The sequence below is a fragment of the Vicia villosa genome, linkage group LG6, assembly GCF_029867415.1.
Source record: "Vicia villosa cultivar HV-30 ecotype Madison, WI linkage group LG6, Vvil1.0, whole genome shotgun sequence".
Classification (NCBI taxonomy): Eukaryota; Viridiplantae; Streptophyta; class Magnoliopsida; order Fabales; family Fabaceae; genus Vicia; species Vicia villosa.
This window is the reverse complement of record NC_081185.1, coordinates 41,128,804-41,152,436: the sequence shown is the minus strand read 5'-3', so window position 1 is coordinate 41,152,436 and position 23,633 is coordinate 41,128,804. Positions and strand designations below refer to the sequence as shown.

The 23,633-nt window shown below is 38.2% G+C and overlaps 2 protein-coding genes across 2 annotated transcripts; both read left to right on the top strand.

Annotated features, from left to right (window-relative positions):
* Nucleotides 1–1,399: 1,399 nt before the first annotated feature.
* Nucleotides 1,400–2,383, top strand: LOC131613577 (uncharacterized). The gene has a single exon (XM_058885234.1). The coding sequence runs from the start codon at nucleotides 1,400–1,402 to the stop codon at nucleotides 2,381–2,383; it is 984 nt and encodes a 327-aa protein (XP_058741217.1).
* A 111-nt stretch (nucleotides 2,384–2,494) lies between these two features.
* LOC131613576 (uncharacterized) lies at nucleotides 2,495–3,505 on the top strand. Its single transcript, XM_058885233.1, has one exon. It carries the CDS (start codon nucleotides 2,495–2,497, stop codon nucleotides 3,503–3,505), a length of 1,011 nt encoding a protein of 336 aa, XP_058741216.1.
* The last annotated feature ends 20,128 nt before the right edge of the window (nucleotides 3,506–23,633 follow it).

Genomic DNA, 23,633 nt, shown 5'->3' with positions numbered 1-23,633 from the left:
CAAGCAAGTGGAGAAAGTAGGAAATCTAAGGCATGAAAGGCCATACGCGTATGGCACAAATGATACGCATATGGCTCAACAAAGCTGCGCACCTCATACGTGTTCTGAGATTTTCAAGGCAAAATATGGTTCTGCTCATACGCGTATGGTATTGTCATACGCGTATGGCCTTGACCTGTATGCGTCCCATACGCCCTCTAGCGTTTTAAAGTGCAAAAACTTTTCTGTTCATATGCGTATGCTTCAGTTCCATACGCGTATGATGGCCCAATTTGGCTAAAAGGCCCAACTTGCACTATTTAACTAGAAAACGTTATTTTTCACGGGGGGACGATTTCGGAGGACGAAAAACGCATCTGAAGAGCTGGAGAACTCAGAATTTGGCAAGGGTTTCACATCATTCAAGAGTCTACACGATTGAAGATTGATTCCTCGACAGATTTTGTAATGACAACAATTCTTTTCATTGTTTTATTTTCCATTATGAGTAGCTAAACCTCCCATTGCTAGGGGTGACCCCGTTTCTGATTGTAATAACTTTAATGGTATGAATGCAATGACTTCTTAATTTCAGAATTATGATTTGTTCTTATTACTGTGCGTTATCCTTAAACCGTCAGAAAAACGGAATTTAAATCTATATGAACATTTAAACTGGACAATAATTGTTTATGGGACTGAATAAGAACATATGATAATAAATATGACCTAGGGCTAGGAATACTTTATCAGAACCGGATATTCTTGGTAATAGATAGCTTGATCATGACCGTAATTATCTATGGACATATCTTATTGAAGTTGCTCTTAAGAACCGGTAATCATATATTATTGAAGTTGTTATTGCATTGATACGTCAGAGGCATTACAAGACGAATCACTCCCCCGAACCTAGCAATTCGCTCTCATTCGTTAATCGTTTCACTATTTTATTGCTTAATTTAATTACTTGTGAGTTGAATATAATCAATTTCAAAACCCCCAAATGCTTTTTGGTTAATTGAAATTATCACGAACTTTACATCATCACGCAGTCCTCGAGATTCGATATTCGGGATTATCCCATTTTATTACTACATCGGTAAAAAAATATTACACTTGCTATTTTCCGATCAATTAAAATTTTGTTGCTATGCAACTAAAATTTTATAATTCTTTTAATTTTCCTTTAGTCTTATATTTTTTTTTTATTTTTATTTGACACTAATAGTTTGCTAATCTGTTTATTCGAGGTAAGGCCTTAGCTGGTTTTTATTTTGACGCAGAACCTGAAAGGACATTGCGAGCAAGACTCAGACAAGCAAGAAAGAAAACCGAGTTCGTAGAAGGTTCTGTCCATTCTGAAAATCTGGACTCGAGAACTGATACAGATACAAAATCTCATCCAGAAACAATTACTATGGCAGGCGCACCGCCTCCAGTAGAGAGACTTTTGGGAGATTACGAAAGAGCAAACACCCCAGCCGGACGATTGACAATTGTAAATCAACCAGTGACTGTGGACCACTTTCAGCTTCATCCTACTACTATCAGACAACTAGAGAAAAGACCTTTTTTTGGAAAAATCAATGAAGATGACAACAAGGACCTTCAAAGATTTCTCACCATGACCACTTCGTTAAAAATTGAGGGGCATTCTGAGGAAGCTAAGAAATTGGTAATGTTTCCGTTTACTTTGTCGGAAGATGTTGAAGATTGGTTATATTCTCTACCTGCTGGAAGTATAACTACTTGGGAACAAATGGAAACCACCTTCCTTGATGAATATTTTTCTGCCTCTGTTTACATCCGCAAAAGATATGACATTGTGAATTTTAAACAAAAGAATGGTGAATCACTAGGAGATTCGTATAAAAGGTTCAAAAGGTTATTGGTTGCATGTCCGACTCATAATATGGACGCAACTGAACAAATGAAAAACTTTGTAAATGGGCTGAAGATGAAGACCAAGCAACTCATTGATACAGCTGCCGGTGGTTCATCAAATTTTACAACAGCCACTGGTATCAGAAAGATCTTTGAGGCAATAGCTGCAAATGAGCATTTAGAGCTATATGACCGTACTGTGAGCCAACCAGAAGGGATAGTAGACCTTAAGCTTGCAACCCAAGTGGTTAAAATGGAAGATCAGATTGCAGCTGAGGTTGAGAGAAGACTGAAAGCCATGAACGTGGGAACCCAAACTATAGCCCAAGTTCAACCAACCCAACCACAAGCTCGAGAAGTTACTTGTGAGATTTGTGGAGGACCCCATTTTGCCATGCATTGTGTCGCAACTACTCAACAAGTTGAAGAGATAAATATCCTGAGGCAGAATAATCCTTATTCTAATACTTATAATCCGGGTTGGAAGAATCATCCAAATTTTGGTTGGAAAGATTAGCAAGGGAGACCTCAACAACAAGCACAAAATCAGTATCAGGTTCAACCTCAACAACAGCAGTACCAGCAACAACCTGCTAAGAAGGCCGATTAGGAAATTGCTATTGAAAAGATGGCCGCTCAGAGTGTTCAGTTTCAGGAAGAAACAAGAAACAACCAGAGGACCACAAATGCTTCAATAAAGAACCTAGAAATTCAAATGGGTCAGATAGCACAACAGATTACAAATTCCCAAGCACCAGGTGCCCTACCTAGTGCAACAGTAACAAACCCGAGAGATAATAAAATTGTGAATGTTGTGACAACAAGAAGTGCCAAAGTTGCTGAAATTCCTGAAGAGGAATATGAGGAGGAAGATCCAATACTTGAAGTGGATCTTGAAATCTTAGAAGACAAGACTCCAATAGATGAACCCATTGTAATTCAGCCTGCTGAGCAAGAAAAAGTCATTGCGCCAAAGCCCATCATTAAGCTCCCATTCCCACAAAGACAAAAGAAAAAGGGACAACATGAGAAAATTTTTGAGAAGTTCCTGGAGATGTTCAAGAAATTGGAAATCAATATTCCATTTTCTGAAGAACTTGAGCAGATGCCTATATATGCTAAATTCATGAAGGATATCATTTCCAAGAAGCGTACCGTTGATACTAACCCTATTCTTCTAACTGAAACTTGTAGTGCTATTTTGCAGGGTATGAAGATTCCAATAAAGAAGCCAGATAGAGGTTCGGTGACTATTCCGTGCACCATCGGAGATAGATCTTTTAAGAAAGCATTGATTGATTTAGGGGAAAGTGTGAGTCTCATGGCATTGTCCATTTATAAGAAACTTGGCATAGGAAATGTGCAAGACACCAGGATGACACTTCAGCTTGCAGATCATTCGGTAAAAAGACCCTACGGGGTAGTTGAGGATGTTCTAGTTAAAATTGATAAATTTGTATTTCCTGTTGATTTTGTAGTTCTTGAGATGCCGGGAGATGAGGAAATCCCTCTTATTTTGGGTAGACTGTTCTTAGAAACAGGCAGGTGTATGATAGACATGGAGGGAGGTACCATGACTCTCAAAGTCTATGATGAAGAGCTAAAAATTGATGTAAGGGACACTATGAAACATAAATAAGACATAGAGACAAGTCATATTGTTGAAGTGATTGATAACATGGTGGTGAAAGCTGTTCGAAGCCAGGTTCCTAAATCTTCTTTAGAGAGAGTTCTTAGTATGTCCGCACAGGAAATAGAGGACAATGAGGATGAATCAGAGAGAGAAATTCTTACCATATTGGATTCACACCATCCTTGGTTGAAATCCAAACCACACCGGTGGGAGGACCCGAGAATTTTACCAGAAACTGAGTCAGAAAAGGATGACAAAGCAGGTAAAAGTTCTGAATTGAAATAATTACCAGAAAATCTTAAGTATGTGTTTTTGGACTCTGGAACCAAATGTCCTGCTATTATTAGTTCTGGATTAAATGAAAAGGAAGAGGAGAGATTGATACAGGTGCTGTAGAAATATAAAAGTGCTATAGGTTGGACCATTGGTGATCTGAAAGGAATTAGCCCCACAGTGTGCATGCATAAGATACTGATGGAAGACGATCACAAACCAGTGGTGCAACCCCAGAGAAGGCTAAATCCTGCAATGAAAGAAGTAGTGAGAAAAGAGGTAGTAAAATTGTTAGATGTAGGATTAATTTATCCTATTTCTGATAGCTCATGGGTTAGTCCGGTGCATGTGGTGCCCAAGAAGGGAGGCACGACAGTGGTTCTAAACGAGAAGAATGAATTGATTCCGACTCGTATAGTAACAGGTTGGAGAGTGTGTATTGACTATATGAGGATCAACATTGCAACAAGGAAAGACCATTTTCCTCTCCCTTTTATTGATCAGATGTTAGAAAGACTTGCAGGACATGAATACTATTGTTTTCTGGATGGATATTCGGGGTACAATCAGATTGCTGTAGCTCCGGAAGATCAAGAAAAAACTGCATTTACATGTCCTTATGGCGTCTTTGCTTACAGACGAATGCCATTCGGGCTATGTAATGCCCCAACTACTTTTCAGAGATGTATGACATCCATATTCGCCAACATGCTCGAAAAGCATATGGAGGTGTTTATGGATGATTTTTCTGTTTTTGGTTCCTCATTTGATCATTGCTTAACTAACTTGTCTCTTGTTTTAAAAAGGTGCCAGGAAACTAACTTAATTCTCAATTGGGAGAAATGTCATTTCATGGTGCAGGAAGGTATAGTGCTCGGACACAAAATCTCTCACAAGGGGATTGAAGTGGACAAGGCAAAAGTGGAGGTTATAGCTAATCTTCCACCACCAGTGAACGAAAAAGGGATAAGAAGCTTCTTAGGACACGCGGGTTTCTATCAAAGATTCATCAAAGACTTCTCAAAGTGGCCAAACCTCTAACTTATTTGCTAGCAAAAGATAAATCATTCACTTTTGATAGTAAGTGTCTTATCGCTTTTGAGACTCTAAAGAGTAAGCTGATTACTGCTCCTGTGGTCATAGCCCCCAATTGGTCTTTACCTTTTGAAATTATATGCGACGCTAGTGACAGTGCCGTAGGGGCTGTTTTAGGACAAAGAAAAGACAAGCTGTTACATGTAATTTATTATGCTAGACATGTCCTTAACCCAGCCCAAATGAATTATGCAACTACCGAAAAGGAGTTGTTGGCTGTGGTTTATGCTTTTGACAAATTCAGGTTGTATTTACTTGGTTAAAAAATTATTGTTTATACTGACCATGCTGCTTTAAAGTATTTGTTTGCAAAGCAGGAATCAAAACCACGACTTTTGAGATGGATACTCCTCCTCCAGGAATTTGACCTTGAGATTCGCGACAAAAAGGGGTGTGAAAACACCGTTGCAGATCATTTATCCTGAATGTCTCCTATAAAGGAAACTGAAGAGGAACACCCAATTAAGGATACATTTATTGATGAATTTTTTTTGTCTATCACGGGTGTTCCATGGTTGGCTGATTATGCTAACTATTTGGTAGGTGGAGTTATACCTGATGATTTTACTTCTAATTAAAGAAAAAAGTTTCTTTATAATTGTAGATTATATGTGTGAGATGACCTTTTCCTATACAAAAGAGGGGTGGATGGATTAATCAGAAGATGCGTGCCTGAAGATGACCAGAGAGACATCCTTAAAGCTTGTCATGATTCAGAGTACGGGGGACATTTCAGCAGAGATAGGACTGTAGCAAAAGTCCTTCAATCAGGACTGTTTTGGCCCAGCTTGTTTAAAGACGCTCATTACATGGTAAAAGAATGTAACCGGTGTTAAAGGAAAGGTAACATCTCCAAAAGAAATCAGATGCCTCAAAACTCTATGTTGGAGGTGGAGCTATTTGATGTTTGGGGAATTGATTTTTGTGAATACAAGATCAGACTCACAAAGATGTTTTTGTTTCATGGCAAACTCAACAAGCATACAAGCAACAAGGTACAAGCAGAAGAACTCAAAGAAAAGCAAGCATTGGTCACTCATAACAGAGCAGGTCGACCTACTATGCATACAGGTCGACTCAACACAAGCAAAATAAGAGGAACTCAGAAAAACAGCAGTCAGGTCGACCTACTCCCAACACAGGTCGACCTAAAATGAAGAAATTTACATATCATTCTGCTAGGTCGACCTACACAACAACTAGGTCGACCTAATCTGAGGAAATGTCCCCAAAACGCATCTGAAGTGGATTCTGGTCGACCTACTTCTTTAACAGGTCGACCTAACTGGGAACAAATGACATCCAAAGGATATGCAGCTCTGTTAGGTCGACCTAAGCACCACAAGTGGTCGACCTATCTGATCAAAAATGCCAAAATTTCTGGTTTTCTCTGCTACAACTGATAAGCTCTCATATATATTGTCCAAGGTTCAATTATTGCAAAGAACACCAACGACTGAAAGATACACAAAGTCTTCTCATCTTCGTTCTTCATCATCTCCAACACAATTACACATAATCATTCTTGCGTTGAGGGTTAGTGATCGAGTTCGATAACGTCCATGGAACGGAATTGAAGATTCCTAGTGGGTGAAGATTTGTGGGGTTTTTGGTGAATAAAATCCGAGGGTTTTGTCCTCCAAGATAGGTGTTTCTTGGGGGTTTTTATCAAGAGGTTTCATCGAGGATCCATCTGAGTGTGAAGATTGAAGAACAAGGGTTCAAGGCAATTCAAGACACTGCAGAAAAGGGATCAAGTGAAGCTCTTGGATCACCTTGATCTGGCTCAAGATTAAGGGGGAAGAAGATTCAAAGGATCGACAAATTCGGTTTATTGTTTATCGCTTTGTTTTCTTCTTTGTATAAACTGCTTTCAACATTAATGGAAGATTTCCCAATTTCAATTTGGAATTGGGGGCAGACGTAGTCGTAGCGTGGACGATCGACGAACTGCCTGAACAAATATCGTGTTCTTGTCGCTTTTATCTTTTCATTTACGTTCTGTTCATATTTGGTCATAATTGCAAAATTGATTAACGATTCAAGTGTTAAAATTGTGAATTAAGGTTCTGCATAAACATCACAATTCACCACATCTTGAATCATCATCAATTTGAACATTATCACCAAGTGTTTGTCTTTTTGCTTATTCCATTATTACTGCATTGCAAACCAAAGTTTGTCAATTTAGAAGTTAATTGATTTTCAGCTGTGAAACGTATTGATTCAATAACATATCACTTCATCGTTAATCTCAATTATCTTGTGGTTTTGTCACATATACGACCCTTGCAATAACGGTCCGGAATAGACGCAAGTCGATTCAGAACCGCTTTCGCTTTAGTTCGAAATAATTCCGAAAAACTCTGTGAGATCTATTCACCCCCCCTCTAGATCCTCAGGCCAGCGTCTAACAAGTGGCATCAAGAGCTCTGGTTTATTCCGTGCTACGTGAAACACTTATTGGAAAGATGGCTTCCGGACCTAAAGGGGCTCACAATAGAGCTCCAGTTTTCAACGGTGAAAACTATGGCTATTGGAAGGATTGTATGTGTGTCCACATCAATGCAATTGATAGGAACATCTGGACAGCTATTGTCAATGGTCCCTTTCTGATCACCATGACAAATGCAGCTGGTGCAGTTGTTCCAAAACCAGAAAATACTTGGGATGCTGAAGATGAAAAGAGATATGCATACGATTGGAAAGCGAGAAACATTCTAATCTCAGCTCTAGGAGTTGATGAATACTATCGCGTTTCCCATTGTAGATCCGCTAAAGCTATGTGGGACACATTGCAAGTTGCCCACGAGGGAACGGATGATGTCAAACTAGCTAGGATCAATACGTTAACTCAAGAGTTTGAATTGTTCCACATGGAAGATGGTGAATCCATCGAAAACATGCAGAAGAGATTCGTTCACCTGAAAAATCGGTTAAATTCTCTTGATAGACCTGTTTCCAATGCAGTTGCTACTAACAAAATCTTAAGATGCTTGAACAGGGAATGGCAACCCAAGGTTACAGCAATAAAGGAAGCAAATGATCTAAACACCTTAGACATTACCACTCTCTTTGGTAAACTAGAGGAACATGAACAACACCTTAAATGCCTTGACATGCATGAGAAAAGGGCAAAGAAAGAAAAGAACATGGAGAAAGAGGTAGAGAAGAAGTCAATAGCTCTAAAGTCTTCAAGCTCCAAGACCTCAAGACAAGAGCTAGAGGATAGTGATACAAGTGATGACGAAGACTCCGATGATGAGGAAATGGGACTGTTTGTGCGAAGATACAACAAATATCTAAAGAAAAATGGAGCAAAACATTCTGACAAAGGCTTGATCAACTATAGAAAGCAATCAAACAAGTTCAAACAAGATGACAACAACAAAGGAAAAATCAAAGGCCCTTGCTTTAATTGTGGGAAAGCCGGTCACTACAAACCGGATTGTCCATACCTTAAGAAGGAAAAAGAGAAGAACCAAAGCAAAGGTCATAACAAATCTAAGAGAGCCTACATAGCATGGGAAAGTGATTCATCTAGTGAAAGCTCATCAAGCGATGAAGAAAAATCAGCAAACCTATGTTTTATGGCTCATCAACACAAGAAAAAGAAAGCTGTAAGTCATCTTAAACCTGAACTCGTAGATAAGGTATCTCATTCTCAACTAAAACTTGCTTTTGAAGAATTAAATAGAGATGCAATTAAAGCTTTCAAACTTTTGGCCTCAAATAAGAAAATCTTTTCATATCTTGAATCAAAAGTTGAGAAAACCGAAAAGGATATGGAAGCTTTAAAACAATCTATGCTTGACATTCAAAAAGATAAAGTTGAAATAGATCCTACATCATGGTTTGGTTGTGAGACATGTCACATTTGGCAAAAAGAAGTAAGAGATCTAAAAGCCAAGTTAGACAAGGCTCTACAACCAAAAGTGACCTTTGCGGTTGATCCAAATAAGTTCAAAAGATCGTATACTCCTTTATATAGTAAATACACTTTTGTACCAAAAGTATCAACTAGCAAAACAACATATTCTCATCATATTACCTGTCATTATTGTTGCAAAAAGGGTCATACCATTGAAAAATGCAAATTTAGGAGAATTTTAGTTCCTAAAGGAGTATTTCAATGGTTGCCTAAGTGCAACAAATTGTGTACTCACTACCAAGGACCCAATGAAAATTGGGGACCTCCCTCTCTAAATTAATCTTGCAGGAAAAGTGTCTTGACATTGCCGAAAGGTTGTGGTTCCTTGATAGCGGATGTTCAAGACACATGACGGGAGACCTATCTCTTTTCGTTGAGTTTCAAGCAAAGAAAAAGGGGTATGTCACCTATGGAGATAACAATCGGGGAGCCATACTTGGTAAAGGAAGTGTAGGTAACCCTTCTACCACTACTATAACTGATGTGCTGCTAGTAGAAGGCCTTAAACATAATCTTTTAAGTATAAGTCAATTGTGTGACAAAGATTTTAAAGTAATGTTTACAAATTCTGGCTGCACAATAGAACATACTAAGAAAAGAGACATTATGTTTAAGGGCTTAAGAGTAAACAACATCTACATGCTAAACTTGGATGAGGTATCTAAGTCTAGTACCAAGTGTCTAATTGCTCTAGGCGAAGACTCATGGCTTTGGCATAGACGTCTCGCCCACATAAATTTTGACTTACTTAATAAAGTTGTCACAAAAGATTTAGTAATCGGCTTACCTAAAATGAAGTTTTCAAAAGATCATCTATGTGATGCTTGTCAAAAGGGAAAGCAAACAAAAATCTCTTTTAAATCAAAGAACGTGGTTTCAACATCACGCCCTCTTGAACTACTTCACATGGATCTCTTTGGCCCTTCAAGGACTAAAAGCATAGGTGGAAACACCTATGGTTTTGTCATTGTCGATGATTACTCTAGATTTTGTTGGACAATCTTTCTACCTAGTAAGGATCAAACTTTTCCAGCTTTCACACAATTTGCAAGATTATGTCAAAATAAAATGAACAACAAAATAGTTGCAATTCGAAGTGATCACGGTGGAGAGTTTGAAAACTATCTTTTTGAAAAATACTGTGATAAACATGGAATTGAGCATAACTTTTCAGCTCCTAGAACACCTCAACAAAACGGAGTGGTTGAACGTAAAAATCGGGTTCTAGAGGAGCTGGCAAGAACAATGCTGAATGAGGGTAATCTACCCAAGTATTTCTGGGCTGACGCGATTAGCACCGCATGTTATGTTTTGAATAGGACAATAATACGTCCTATACTGAACAAAACTCCCTATGAATTACTAAAAGGTAGAAAACCAAATGTATCTCATCTCCATGTATTCGGTTGCAAGTGTTTTGTCTTGAACAATGGTAAGGATAATCTTGGTAAATTCGATGCTAAAGCTGATGAGGGCATATTCCTTGGTTACTCACAATCTAGCAAAGCATATCGGGTATATAATAAGAGATTACTTATAGTAGAAGAGTCAGTACACGTGTCTTTTGATGAATCTTATACAAAATATGTCGAGAAAGGTCTTTCGTTTAATGGTGCAGGTCCATCCACTGAAGACATTGTCAAAGATAAGGAAGACGAGAATGAAAGTATTGTAAAGAAAGATGCTGAGAAAGAGAAAGATGAGTCTAATGATGAAAATGAAAAGGAAAGCATCTCAAACAATGAAGAACTTCCTAAGGCCTGGACAAATGTGAAAGACCATCCAATTGACAATATAATAGGAGACATCTCAAGGGGCGTTACAACACGCTCAAAGATAAGTAACTTCTGTCATCATTTTGCTTTTGTTTCACAAGTTGAGCCGAAAAACGCTAAGGATGCATTACTTGATGAGCATTGGCTAATGGCCATGCAAGAAGAATTAAACCAATTTAAACGGAATGATGTTTGGGACTTAGTCCCTCATCCGGGAGATCATCAAGTAATAGGCACTAGATGGGTTTTTCGTAACAAACTTGATGAAAACGGCGTTATTACTAGACACAAAGCTAGATTAGTTGCCCAAGGTTATAATCAAGAGGACGGTATTGATCATGAAGAGACATACGCTCCTGTAGCACGTCTCGAAGCTATTAGTCTCTTACTTGCTTATACGTGTTCTAAAGACTTCAAACTATTCCAAATGGATGTTAAAAGTGCCTTTCTAAATGGCTATATAAATGAAGAAGTCTATGTTGCTCAGCCACCCGGCTTTGAGAATTACATGTATCCAACTCATGTTTATAAGCTGAAACGTGCTCTATACGGTCTTAAACAAGCCCCTCGGGCTTGATACGAACTTTTGAGCAAATTTCTTCTTAGTCAAGGGTACTCTAGGGGTAAAGTTGACACTACTCTCTTTATTAAAAGAAAAGATAAAGATGTTCTCTTAGTCCAAGTTTATGTAGATGATATTATATTTGGGTCGACTAATGCAAAACTTGTCAAAGATTTTTCTAAGCTTATGCAGAGTGAATTTGAGATGAGTCTCATGGGTGAGCTAAATTTCTTCCTTGGCCTACAAATCAAGCAACTCAGTCATGGAACGTTTGTGAGTCAAACTAAATACTGTACGGAGCTGCTCAAAAGATTTGGAATGAGTGAATCGAAGGAAATTGACACACCTATGGCAACAAATACTAACCTAGACAAAGATGAGAAAGGTAAAGAGGTTGACGTGAAATTGTACCGAGGTATGATAGGTTCACTATTGTATCTTATTGCCTCAAGACCAGACATTATGTTTAGTGTGTGTATGTGTGCAAGATATCAATCTTGTCCAAAAGAATCTCACTTAAAAGCTGTCAAAAGAATTCTGCGATACTTACGTGGAACTACTACATATGGCCTATGGTATCCAAAGGGAAATGAGTGCTATTTGGTAGTATTCTCCGATTCAGATTTTGCTGGCTGCAAATCCGATAGAAAAAGTACCAGTGGAACATGTCATCTATTCTCAAATTCATTGATAAGTTGGCATAGCAAGAAACAAGTATCGGTTGCATTATCTACTGCTGAGGCAGAATATGTAGCTGCTGGAAGCTGCTGTGCACAAATATTATGGCTCAAGCAACAACTTCTTGACTTTGGTATTAAGCTTGATCGTATACCTATCATGTGCGACAACACAAGTGCCATAAACTTGAGTAAAAATCCTGTCTTACACTCACGAACCAAGCATATTGAAATAAGTCATCACTTCCTACGAGATCATGTAGAGAAAGGAGACGTTACATTTGAACATGTAGAAAGCAAGAAGCAACTAGCTGACATCTTCACCAAACCTCTAGCAACGGAGCAATACTTCAACATTCGTAGGGAATTAGGGATACTCGATATCTCTAATTTGGGCTAATTACGTTTGTTCTCTCTTAATGTTATTCCTTTACTTTATATCTATATTTTTCTGCTAACATTTCTCTTAGCGTAAAGGTAGTTCATTATCAAGCCAGGCGTCATTCCACATTGACTAAAGGCTGCCACTAAAGTTGACAACTACATATTGAGAAAGCGGTAACGTAACTGTTGTTCACTTCCAAAAATATTATTGATACTATAATATGCTATCAATTAACATGCTTATAGTGACTTCATACATATATCTTTCTTGCTCATGTATGTGTTTCATCTTTAATGTACCTTTAAACATATTTGGCTCTCATGCTATCACTATCTACCTTTTATCTACTATACTATGAATGCTAGGGTTTTATCTATGTTTCTCTCGTTACTCTCCTCTTCTGTTTTTCTTGTATCTCTTTTGATGTTGTCAAAGGGGGAGATAGATGCTGAGTGTACGGGGGAGCTCAGCTGAGTGAATAGATGCTGAGTGTACGTGGGAGCTTTTACCACTTATTGCCAAAGCTTCTACTACCGGTTTGCCATCATCAAAAAGGGGGATTATGTGAATACAAGATCACACTCACAAAGATGTTTTTGATTCATGGCAAACTCAACAAGCATACAAGCAACAAGGTACAAGCAGAAGAACTCAAAGAAAAGCAAGCATTGGTCACTCATAACAGAGCAGGTCGACCTACTATGCATACAGGTCGACTCAACACAAGCAAAATAAGAGGAACTCAGAAAAACAGCAGTCAGGTCGACCTACTCCCAACACAGGTCGACCTAAAATGAAGAAATTTACATATCATTCTGCTAGGTCGACCTACACAACAACTAGGTCGACCTAATCTGAGGAAATGTCCCCAAAACGCATCTGAAGTGGATTCTGGTCGACCTACTTCTTTAACAGGTCCCCCTAACTGGGAACAAATGACATCCAAAGGATATGCAGCTCTGTTAGGTCGACCTAAGCACCACAAGAGGTCGACCTATCTGATCAAAAATGCCAAAATTTCTGGTTTTCTCTGCTCCAACTGATAAGCTCTCATATATATTGTCCAAGGTTCAATTATTGCAAAGAACACCAACGACTGAAAGATACACAAAGTCTTCTCATCTTCGTTCTTCATCATCTCCAACACAATTACACATAATCATTCTTGCGTTGAGGGTTAGTGATCGAGTTCGATAACGTCCATGGAACGGAATTGAAGATTCCTAGTGGGTGAAGATTTGTGGGGTTTTTGGTGAATAAAATCCGAGGGTTTTGTCCTCCAAGATAGGTGTTTCTTGGGGGTTTTTATCAAGAGGTTTCATCGAGGATCCATCTGAGTGTGAAGATTGAAGAACAAGGGTTCAAGGCAATTCAAGACACTGCAGAAAAGGGATCAAGTGAAGCTCTTGGATCACCTTGATCTGGCTCAAGATTAAGGGGGAAGAAGATTCAAAGGATCGACAAATTCGGTTTACTGTTTATCGCTTTGTTTTCTTCTTTGTATAAACTGCTTTCAACATTAATGGAAGATTTCCCAATTTCAATTTGGAATTGGGGGCAGACGTAGTCGTAGCGTGGACGATCGACGAACTGCCTGAACAAATATCGTGTTCTTGTCGCTTTTATCTTTTCATTTACGTTCTGTTCATATTTGGTCATAATTGCAAAATTGATTAACGATTCAAGTGTTTAAATTGTGAATTAAGGTTCTGCATAAACATCACAATTCACCACATCTTGAATCATCATCAATTTGAACATTATCACCAAGTGTTTGTCTTTTTGCTTATTCCATTATTACTGCATTGCAAACCAAAGTTTGTCAATTTATAAGTTAATTGATTTTCAGCTGTGAAACGTATTGATTCGATAACATATCACTTCATCGTTAATCTCAATTATCTTGTGGTTTTGTCACATATACGACCCTTGCAATAACGGTCCGGAATAGACGCAAGTCGATTCAGAACCGCTTTCGCTTTAGTTCGAAATATTTCCGAAAAACTCTGTGAGATCTATTCACCCCCCCTCTAGATCCTCAGGCCAGCGTCTAACAATTTTATGGGACCGTTTCCACCTTCGTTTGGAAAAAATTACATACTGGTGGCGGTTGACTATGTGTCTAAGTGGGTGGAAGCTGTGGCATTACCTACGAATGATGCGAAAGTGGTAGTAAATTTCCTGAAGCATAACATATTCTCTAGATTTGGGGTACCCCGAGCTTTGATCAGTGATGAAGGTACTCACTTCCTGAACAAGTTAATGGAGAATTTGTTAAAAAAATATAATGTGAAGCACAAGATAGCCACTCCATATCATCCTCAAGCGAGTGGACAAGTTGAAGTATCCAACAGACAAATAAAGTAGATTTTGGAGAAAACTGTGGGAGCTTCTAGAAAAGACTGGTCAGTGAAACTGGACGATGCTTTATGGGTAAACAGAACAACGTTCAAAACACCAATAGGTATGTCCCCTTATCAACTTGTTTATGGTAAAGCTTGTCATCTATCGCTCAAACTCGAGCACAAGGCATTTTGGGCCACCAAATTCTTAAATCTTGATTCCAAAAAAGCTGGTGGTTCCCGAATCCTCCAACTCCATGAGTTACAAGAATTTAGGAACTATGCTTACGAGAATGCCAAAATATATAAAGAAAACACAAAAAAATGGTATGATCAGAGGATCGAGAAGAAAGAATTTTGGGAAGGCCAGTTTGTTTTATTGTTCAACTCCAGGTTGAAGCTATTCCCTAGGAAGTTAAAGTCAAGGTGGTCTGGACCGTTCGTGGTCACTATAGTATTCCCTCATGGAGCGGTGGAGATAAAAAACCCACGCAATGGGGATATTTTCAAAGTCAACGGACAGAGGTTGAAACCTTACTATCAAAGTCAAGAGGTAGGTCTGATTCATTATCTTCGTCTCACATCTTGATGTGGAGACCGTCGAGCCATGCGACGTTAAACGAAGCGCTGCTTGGGAGGCAACCCGTGGAAGGTACGATTTCTTTTTATCTAAAAAGTCTTTAATTTTCACGCAATTTGAAAACACAAAAAAAAAAGAAAAAAATGAAAAAAAATTTGGCTGTCCATACGCGTATGAAGCTTGGTGTACGCGTATGAGACTTTGAAAACTGGTGATTTTGCTCTGTTTGTTTGCGTATGATACGCGTATGGGAGGGATGATACGCATCCATACGCCTATAATTTTACATACAAGATATGATTACTCTATTTAAAGTTTTTGACCGTTGGTACACGCGTATGGAAGGTACGATACGCGTATGGCTCTGCCTGATACGTGATCTGAAAATTTTACCCACAAAATCACCTCTGTCCATACGCGTATGGAGCGTATGATACGTGTATGGCCCGTCCATTCCACGTATAATACGCGTATCATGGTCTGGCCCCACTATTTATATTTTTCTGACATTTCTTGTTCATTATTCTGTTTTTGCATACGGGTAGTTCTTGTATTGCTTTGGTTTTCTCTGAAATATTTTAGAGTTCTGTGTGTCTGTTCCTAAGTTTTCAGGTTTCACATTTATTTCTTCTCAACAATGGCATGTTATGATTGCAATAGATTCAGATCTGCTGCGCACCAAGCAAAGTTCAAAAGTTTAGCTACCAGAAACATCATCGAAGAAAGATCCTAGACACTAACACCTAAGGAACTACCTGAAGTCCAAGTTGTTCTTCAGGAACAAAAAAAAACTTCTCTGAACGACCGTATTAAACCTGTTAGCAGAGTTCTGGTCTAGGAATTTTATGCCAACGCCTTCAGGACTGGCTCAGAAGAAAATCCAGTTTTGGAATCTAAAGTTCGGGGTAAAAAAGTGAACTTTAGTGCCAACAAGATTAATCAGATCATGAAATCAAAGCCGCTCAACGAACATTGCCCATACTAGGAGACCAAATTGTCCATGAAAAGATTCTGGCCGTACGACGAAATGAAAAATTTGTTGCTTCAAGAAGAAAAAAACTGGCAACCTACTACTATAGCCTCTCCATCAAAGATGATGGTTGTGGATTTGGCCCCAATTCCAAAAGCTTGGGCTTTCTTTATCCATCACAGTCTGAGCACAGATCAAAGTGGCTCTGATCTAATTGGTGAGAGAGCACTGTTGCTGCATTTCTTTCTAACACACCGTCCTATGAACATTAGTCAGATCATCTCTTCAGACATGGATGATATAGCGCAATCTTCTTCCAAGAAAGCACTGGGTCACGCATCTTTGATTTATTTGCTATGCAGGAAAGCAGGGGTACCTGATCTTGATTGACCAGTGGTGAGGCTGGCTAAACCTTTGGGGTTGAGTTGGTTGGCCCTCATTGCACCTCACAACATACAGACCGAGGAAACTAGGGCGGATGGTTCAGGACCGAGCGGCACAGCGGCACCTCAAATTCCCACTTCTGCACCAGAGAGTACCACCGCTGTACCAATAGCTTTCGCTTCTAGTTCATCGTCTTTTGCTGCAGAAATAATGGATGAGAACTCCCGTTTGTATCGGTTTATGATTTCAGGATGGCGTATGTGGCAAGATCAGTGCATTCAGAGGGGTATTCCAGCACGATACATGTGTCACCAGACTGATTTGTAGAACGATGCTCAGCGTTTCCATGACCGTTACTCTGGCCCATCTGATGATCCCAATTTCGGACACGTTCACATTCAAGGATTCCCTCAACCGTTTCAGATGGGGGGATCCTATGTTAAGCAGGAACAACCATAGCAACATACCACACCTCATCCGCAACCCACACCTCAGCAGCAACCCACACATCAACAGCTACCTGTGTCTCCATTGGATGCATTCGTGCAGGGTGATCATTTTGATATCGAAACCCACATCAGTTTTGATACGGACATGCAGGACAGGGATGGCAGGACTGATATGTAGCGATCCCTTTTATTTTTTGTTTCATGTGTTAGTTTGTTTTTATCTTTTTGTCCTGATGTACCTTTGTTAGTCTTTTGTTATGTTGTTCTATTTGTGTTATTTTTAGTTTCTCTGTAATCGCCCGTTTGGGCATAACTTATTAATGAATCTCATGCTTTTATCATCCAGTCTGAATTTCTTGTTTATAGAGATGGTGGTTCTAACTATATTGGGTGACATCGATTCTAGACTCCATATCTGTGTAAATCATCCAATCATGTTACCTCGCTCATAGATACTTGTGATTCAAGATCGGACACACTATAGTCAACGTCATCCCTAAAGAAAAACAGCTTTGTGACGACTTTAGCGAAAATTCACCATATGGAGAGATATCAGGAGACCTGTCAAATTCAACCTACCATGGTGAGATCAGATAAAGCCTATTGTTAATTCAGTTCCATGAGAGATATTCAGGTATGATTTTACTATTCAGAGTTTGCATGCGTCCTTTTCTTTTGTATACTGCATAATAACACACTGAGGCAAGTTTTTCTTTCACTCTAGAGCCTTTTGTAGTCACCCTATCGTGATTATCCCTTGTTAACCAATTTCGAGCCCGAAAAAGAAAAAAAACTATTGTTTCTTTTATTCTTTCTAACACACCCTTGTTTAATTATTCATCCCCCTGTTTCAAGTATGCAAATTAACATTGTTTGTTTGTCGGCTTTAGTGTAAGTTTGGAGTTGTTGTTGGAATAGCAACATGTAAGTTTGGGGTAGCTATGCACTGATATTCAAAAGATGAATTCACAATATGAGTACCGTAAAGAAAATTAGGCACATAAAAAAAAAGAAGAAAAAAAAAGAGGAGCCAAATAAGCTTACAATGAAAAGGTACTCATAAATAATTGTGTTGAACTACCGGAAAACAAAATATAAAGATCCAGCAGTAACCGTACTAAGTAACGTGATGCATACTTGTAACTTTGTCTATCCTTTTGTTTTACCCCACCTATACCCTAACCTCATTACAACCTTAAAGACCTCAAAAAGTGCGTGAATTATGTTTGTTAACAGATATTAGGATTCGTTCGAACTATTGAGTGAGTATTACATATCATGAAATTGAGTGTAAACACTTTAACCCTTGAGAGAATTGGTGAGAGTGTGAAAGAAGCTGACAGGTCGAATGATGCTCAAAATGGAAGTGTGTCTGAGAAATGGTTGCAACAAGATAAGAGAAATCAAGGGTGACAGTTGAACGAGGTGCGAAAGAATTCACAAGTATTGTGGTAAGAAGTTGTTTCAAATAAGTTCGGGGTGATATGATTGGTTTTGATTCAAAGTTGCTTGAGGACAAGCAACAATTCAAGTTTGGGGTTGTGATCAGTCACCAGTTGTGTTAGTATTTCACCATTTAAAAAGCAGAAATTCAGGTAAAACTGTCTGATTTAACACATGATTTTAAGTCATTTGAGTCGTATTGTGTCAAAGTATATTCTGTTCAAAGCAATCTCTTTCTGGTTCTTTTTACGCTCTTTTGGTATAGATGTGTTGGTTACAGGCTCGAGAGTATGGATGTTCAAAAACAGGAGCACGGAACTGGGCCAAGCAAGTGGAGAAAGTAGGAAATCTAAGGCAAGAAAGGCCATACGCGTATCGCACAAATGATACGCATATGGCTCAACAAAGCTGCACACCTCATACGCGTTCTGAGATTTTCAAGGCAAAATATGGTTCTGCTCATACGCGTATGGTATTGTCATACGCGTATGGCCTTGACCTGTATGCATCCCATACGCCCTCTAGCGTTATAAAGTGCAAAAACTTTTCTGTTCATACGCGTATGCTTCAGTTCCATACGCGTATGATGGCCCAATTTGGCTGAAAGGCAACTTGCACTATTTAACCAGAAAACATAATTTTTCATCTGAAGAGCTGTTGAACTCAGAATTTGGCAAGGGTTTCACATCATTCAAGAGTCTACACGATTGAAGATTGATTCCTCGACCGATTTTGTAATGACAACAATTCTTTTCATTGTTTTATTTTCCATTATGAGTAGCTAAACCCCTCATTGCTAAGGGGGGTGACCCTTTTTTTGATTGTAATAACTTTGATGGTATGAATGCAATGACTTCTTAATTTCAGAATTATGATTTGTTCTTATTACTATGCGTTATCCTTAAACCGTCGGAAAAACAGAATTTAAATCTATATGAACATTTAAACTGGACAGTAATTGTTTATGGAACTGAATAAGAACATCTGAAAATAAATATGACCTAGGGCTAAGAATACTTATCAGAACCGGATACTCTTGGTAATAGATAGCTTGATCGTGACCGTAATTATCTATGGACATAGTAATTAGGTAATGCTTGTCAAAGAACTTTTCGCTAAGGCTTTAGGATTAGTTGCTCTTAAGAACCGGTAATCATATCTTATTGAAGTTGTTATTGCATTGATACGTCAGAGGCATTACAAGACGAATCACTCCCCCGAACCTAGCAATTTGCTCTCATTCGTTAATCGTTTCACTATTTTATTGCTTTATTGAATTACTCATAAGTTGAATATAATCAATTTCAAATCCCCCAAATGCTTTTTGTTTAATTGAAATTATCACGAACTTTACATCATCACGCAGTCCCCGAGATTCGATATTCGGGATTATCCCATTTTATTACTACATCGGTAAAAAAATAGTACACTTGCTATTTTCCGATCAATTAATGGATAGAGGAATTATCAGTATGACAAGAAGAATAAGAAGAAGCGAAGAAATTCACTCTATTAACATGGTACATGGATTCCCTGGGAAGTATCAACTCTGGGATATTCGTTTAATCCGAGAACCATTAGCTCAAGTGCATATCAACTTGTGCAAGTTAGCTTTCTTTCAACATGATCATGCCACCTGTAGGATCTATTATGAGAATCCCCGAGGATATAGTCAAGTTAGAAGATAAATTCAGAAGATGTTAGATGAGAGGACTCTCCACATTACTTATGAAAGGGATGAAGATAAAAACGTTAATGTGATAACTGCTGAATTCAAGGTCCCTGAAGTTGTAGAGGTATCTAATGATAGTCAGAATGCTGCAATTATTCCTCTCGCGATTCAAATGCCAAAGCCATTTCCTTATGATTCTAGTACTACCATTCCTTAGATATATGGTGTTACCATCATAGCCGGGAAAGAAAAAGTTAAGCCTGATCTTGAGCCAACTGTTGTGAACATTGCTGATGATGTGGGCCATATGACTCGAAGTGGTCATTTTAATGCACAAGTTCCTCCTCAGAAAGAGAGACCAATAAATAATTTGTTTGTACAAGTTCCCCCTCAGAAGGATGCTCCTAGAAAATATCTTGTCAATGAACCTGTGGTTGTAGAACCTGTCTTTGAAACTAAAGACAATGATGCAGAAGAGTTCCTGAATTTGATCAAGAAGATCGACTACAAGGTGGTTGACCAACTTCTTCAAACACAACCAAAGATATCTTTGTTGGCTTTACTGGTACACTCCAAAGCTCACTGAAATACGCTAATGAAGGTTTTGAAACAATCCTACATTGAGCAAGATGCAACCCTCGAACAATCTGACAATGTTGTTTCCAATATCACCGTCAACAATATGCTAAGTTTTAGTAAAGAAGAACTTCCCCCAGAACGTCTAGAGCACAATCATGCCCTGCACATATCCATGAAATATGGAGAGAACACCCTGAGGAATGTACTGGTCGATACTTGATCGTCCTTGAATGCTATGCCCAGAAGCACCTTGGAAAAACTATCCTACCAAGGGGCACCTATAAGGCTGAACGAAATTGTTGTGAAAGCCTTCGATGGGTCCAAGCGCACTGTCATCAGAGAAACTGATCTACCCATCTGTATCAAACCTCGTGATTTTGAAATCACTTTTCAGATAATGAATATTTATCCCGCTTACAGTTGTCTATTGTGAAGGCCTTGAGTCCACAATGTTGGAGTTGTCACATCTACTCTTCACCAAATGCTGAAATTTGCTGTGAATGACAAGTTGATAACTGTTTATGGAGATCAAACTATGTTTGTAAGTCAACTTTCCTTTGTATCAAACATCAAAGAAATTGAGACTCAGTTCCAAGCATTGGAAATTGTCAATCCTGTGCATGAAAGAAAGTTAGCGGATCTATTTCATCCTGGAAAGATGCCCAAGAAGTGGTTGCCCAAGGAGGTTGGGGGTAAATCATTGAGCTTCCCACCAACAAAAACAAAAGTGGTCTAGGATTCACAGGGTTCTCACATACCATTTACTGCAAGACTAATGTTCGACTGCACCAACAATATGGCAGAATACGAAGCTTGTATCATGGGACTAGAGGAAGCCATTAATCTTAGAATCAAGATTCAAGATGTGTACATATATTATGCTCTAGTTGTTAATTAGATCAAAGGAGAATGGGAAACTCGTCATTCTGGCTTAATTCCTTACATAGATTATGCATGTAGACTACTGACCTTCTTCAACAAAGTTGAATCCCATCGCATACCCCGTGAGGGAAATCAAATGGCAGATGTATTGGCTACTCTGGCTTCCATGTATCAAGTGAAGTTTCCAAATGAAGCTCCCCAAATTACAATCATGCGTCTGGATGGACCGACTCATTTCTTCGCTGTTAAAGAAGTCACGGACGACAAGCCGTGGTTTTATGACATCAGAATCTTTCTCCAAAAACAAGAGTACCGACCTGGGGCATCTAGCAAAGATAGAAGAACTTTGAGAAAGTTGTCTGGTAATTTCTTCCTAACTAGGGATGTGCTCTACAAAAGAAACTTTGACATGGTATTGCTCAGATGCGTGGATAGACACGAAGCAAACCTGTTAATGCGAGAAATTCATGAAGAATCTTTTGGCACTCACGCCAATGGACATGCAATGACAAGAAAAATGTTAAGAGCAGGTTATTATTAGATGACGATGGAAGCTGACTGCTACAAATATGTGAAGAAGTGCCACAAATGCCAGATTTATGCTGATAAGATCCATGTGCCTCCAACGCTTCTCAATGTTATCTCTTCAAGAGCTATGGTTTAAATAAATTGTTGATTGATACATATTTAGAATTGTGAGGAAAAACTAAACAATATCCATGTTTTAATTTTTGAAAAGATTGCATTTTGGTGATGTTTATTTTTCTACAATTTGTTTGAATGTGAGGTTGAAGATGAAGTGGGAAACTGATTTTTGAAACTTGTTTTATTTTATATTTATTACAACTCATGTGTTAAATGACTACATCGTATGGTTCACTTGGCAAGCGCGTGTGGGTTAAGGCTTTGGTGTGTTAGGGCGTGGGTTTGATCCACCCCTTTTGCACTTTTGTTGATTTTATTTTGTTTTACCATTTACCAACTAATTTTCATATATTATAAACTGTGTGGGCCTTTTGATCAAATGCAAGAAGCTAGCCCATTGGCTAAGCTTTTGGTTTGCAACCTTGAGGGTGTGGGTTCAAGTCCCTTGGAGACCAAAACCATTTTTTTAGCACTTATTTTCATTATTTTTTTATAAACTTAGTTTATTTTCTTTTAAGTATCAAAACAAATCATTTTCAAACAAAATTTTGTACACTTTTTATTTCTAATATCTATTTTGATAATATAAACTAAAATCCAAAAAATATTTATTATTTTACCATTAAAAAGTTAAATCAAAAACAAGCTTTTTATATGTTAAAAATTCCAAAAAAATCATTTCCTTTTTATTATTTTCACCAAGTAAATTCTTGTTATTTTTGTGTGAATTGTTTTTGGGTTAGGATAATATCTCCTTGACAATATCATGCACCCTCAGACCTACTCTCCTTTAAGTGTGGTCCTAAAACCCTAATTTTCAAAACCCTAATTTGAATCTTTGATCTTTAGCATCCTCATGTTGATATAACTTGTTGCTTTGATCTCTTTCTTTATCTTTGTACATATACTTGTTGATTTTCATCCTTGTACACTTGTACTTTATTCATAGTATTATCATTGTATATACTTTGTTCACTAACCATATGCATGAGATATTTATCCATCCATCATCCATCATATTCATTCATACATGAAATGATTCCAAGGTACAAATATCCTTTTATCCATTATCATTTGAGGTTATACATTGAATTCTTTGTTATGCTCACTTGCTTACTTTTTTGACACATGTTATCACACACACACTTGAGGTATCCATAATTGATTGCTTAAGTTGTTGTTGAAATATCCAAAGGAATGGAATGGTTTCGACTAAAATTGTCAAGGTACTCAATCTCTCTTCCAAAACTCTTTTATTTTTGTGCTTATTATTGTTAAAGCTTTGCACCCCCACTTGTTTTGAAAATGGTTTTGTATTGATAAAGCCCAACCTTTTTAAATCAACCATTGGTTTTGTATTGTTAAAGCTCAATTGTAGCGGTGAAATTGGTGAGACAAAAGCCATGGGAAAGACTTAGCTCATTTGTTTAAAACAAAGTCGCCACCGCGCTTTATTATTTCCAAAAGGAATGGGAGAAAGAGCGAATAAA

Excerpts from the sequence above, each read along its gene's own strand:
- LOC131613577 (XM_058885234.1), top strand. The coding sequence starts at position 1,400 with ATGGCAGGCGCACCGCCTCCAGTAGAGAGACTTTTGGGAGATTACGAA.
- LOC131613576 (XM_058885233.1), top strand. The coding sequence starts at position 2,495 with ATGGCCGCTCAGAGTGTTCAGTTTCAGGAAGAAACAAGAAACAACCAG.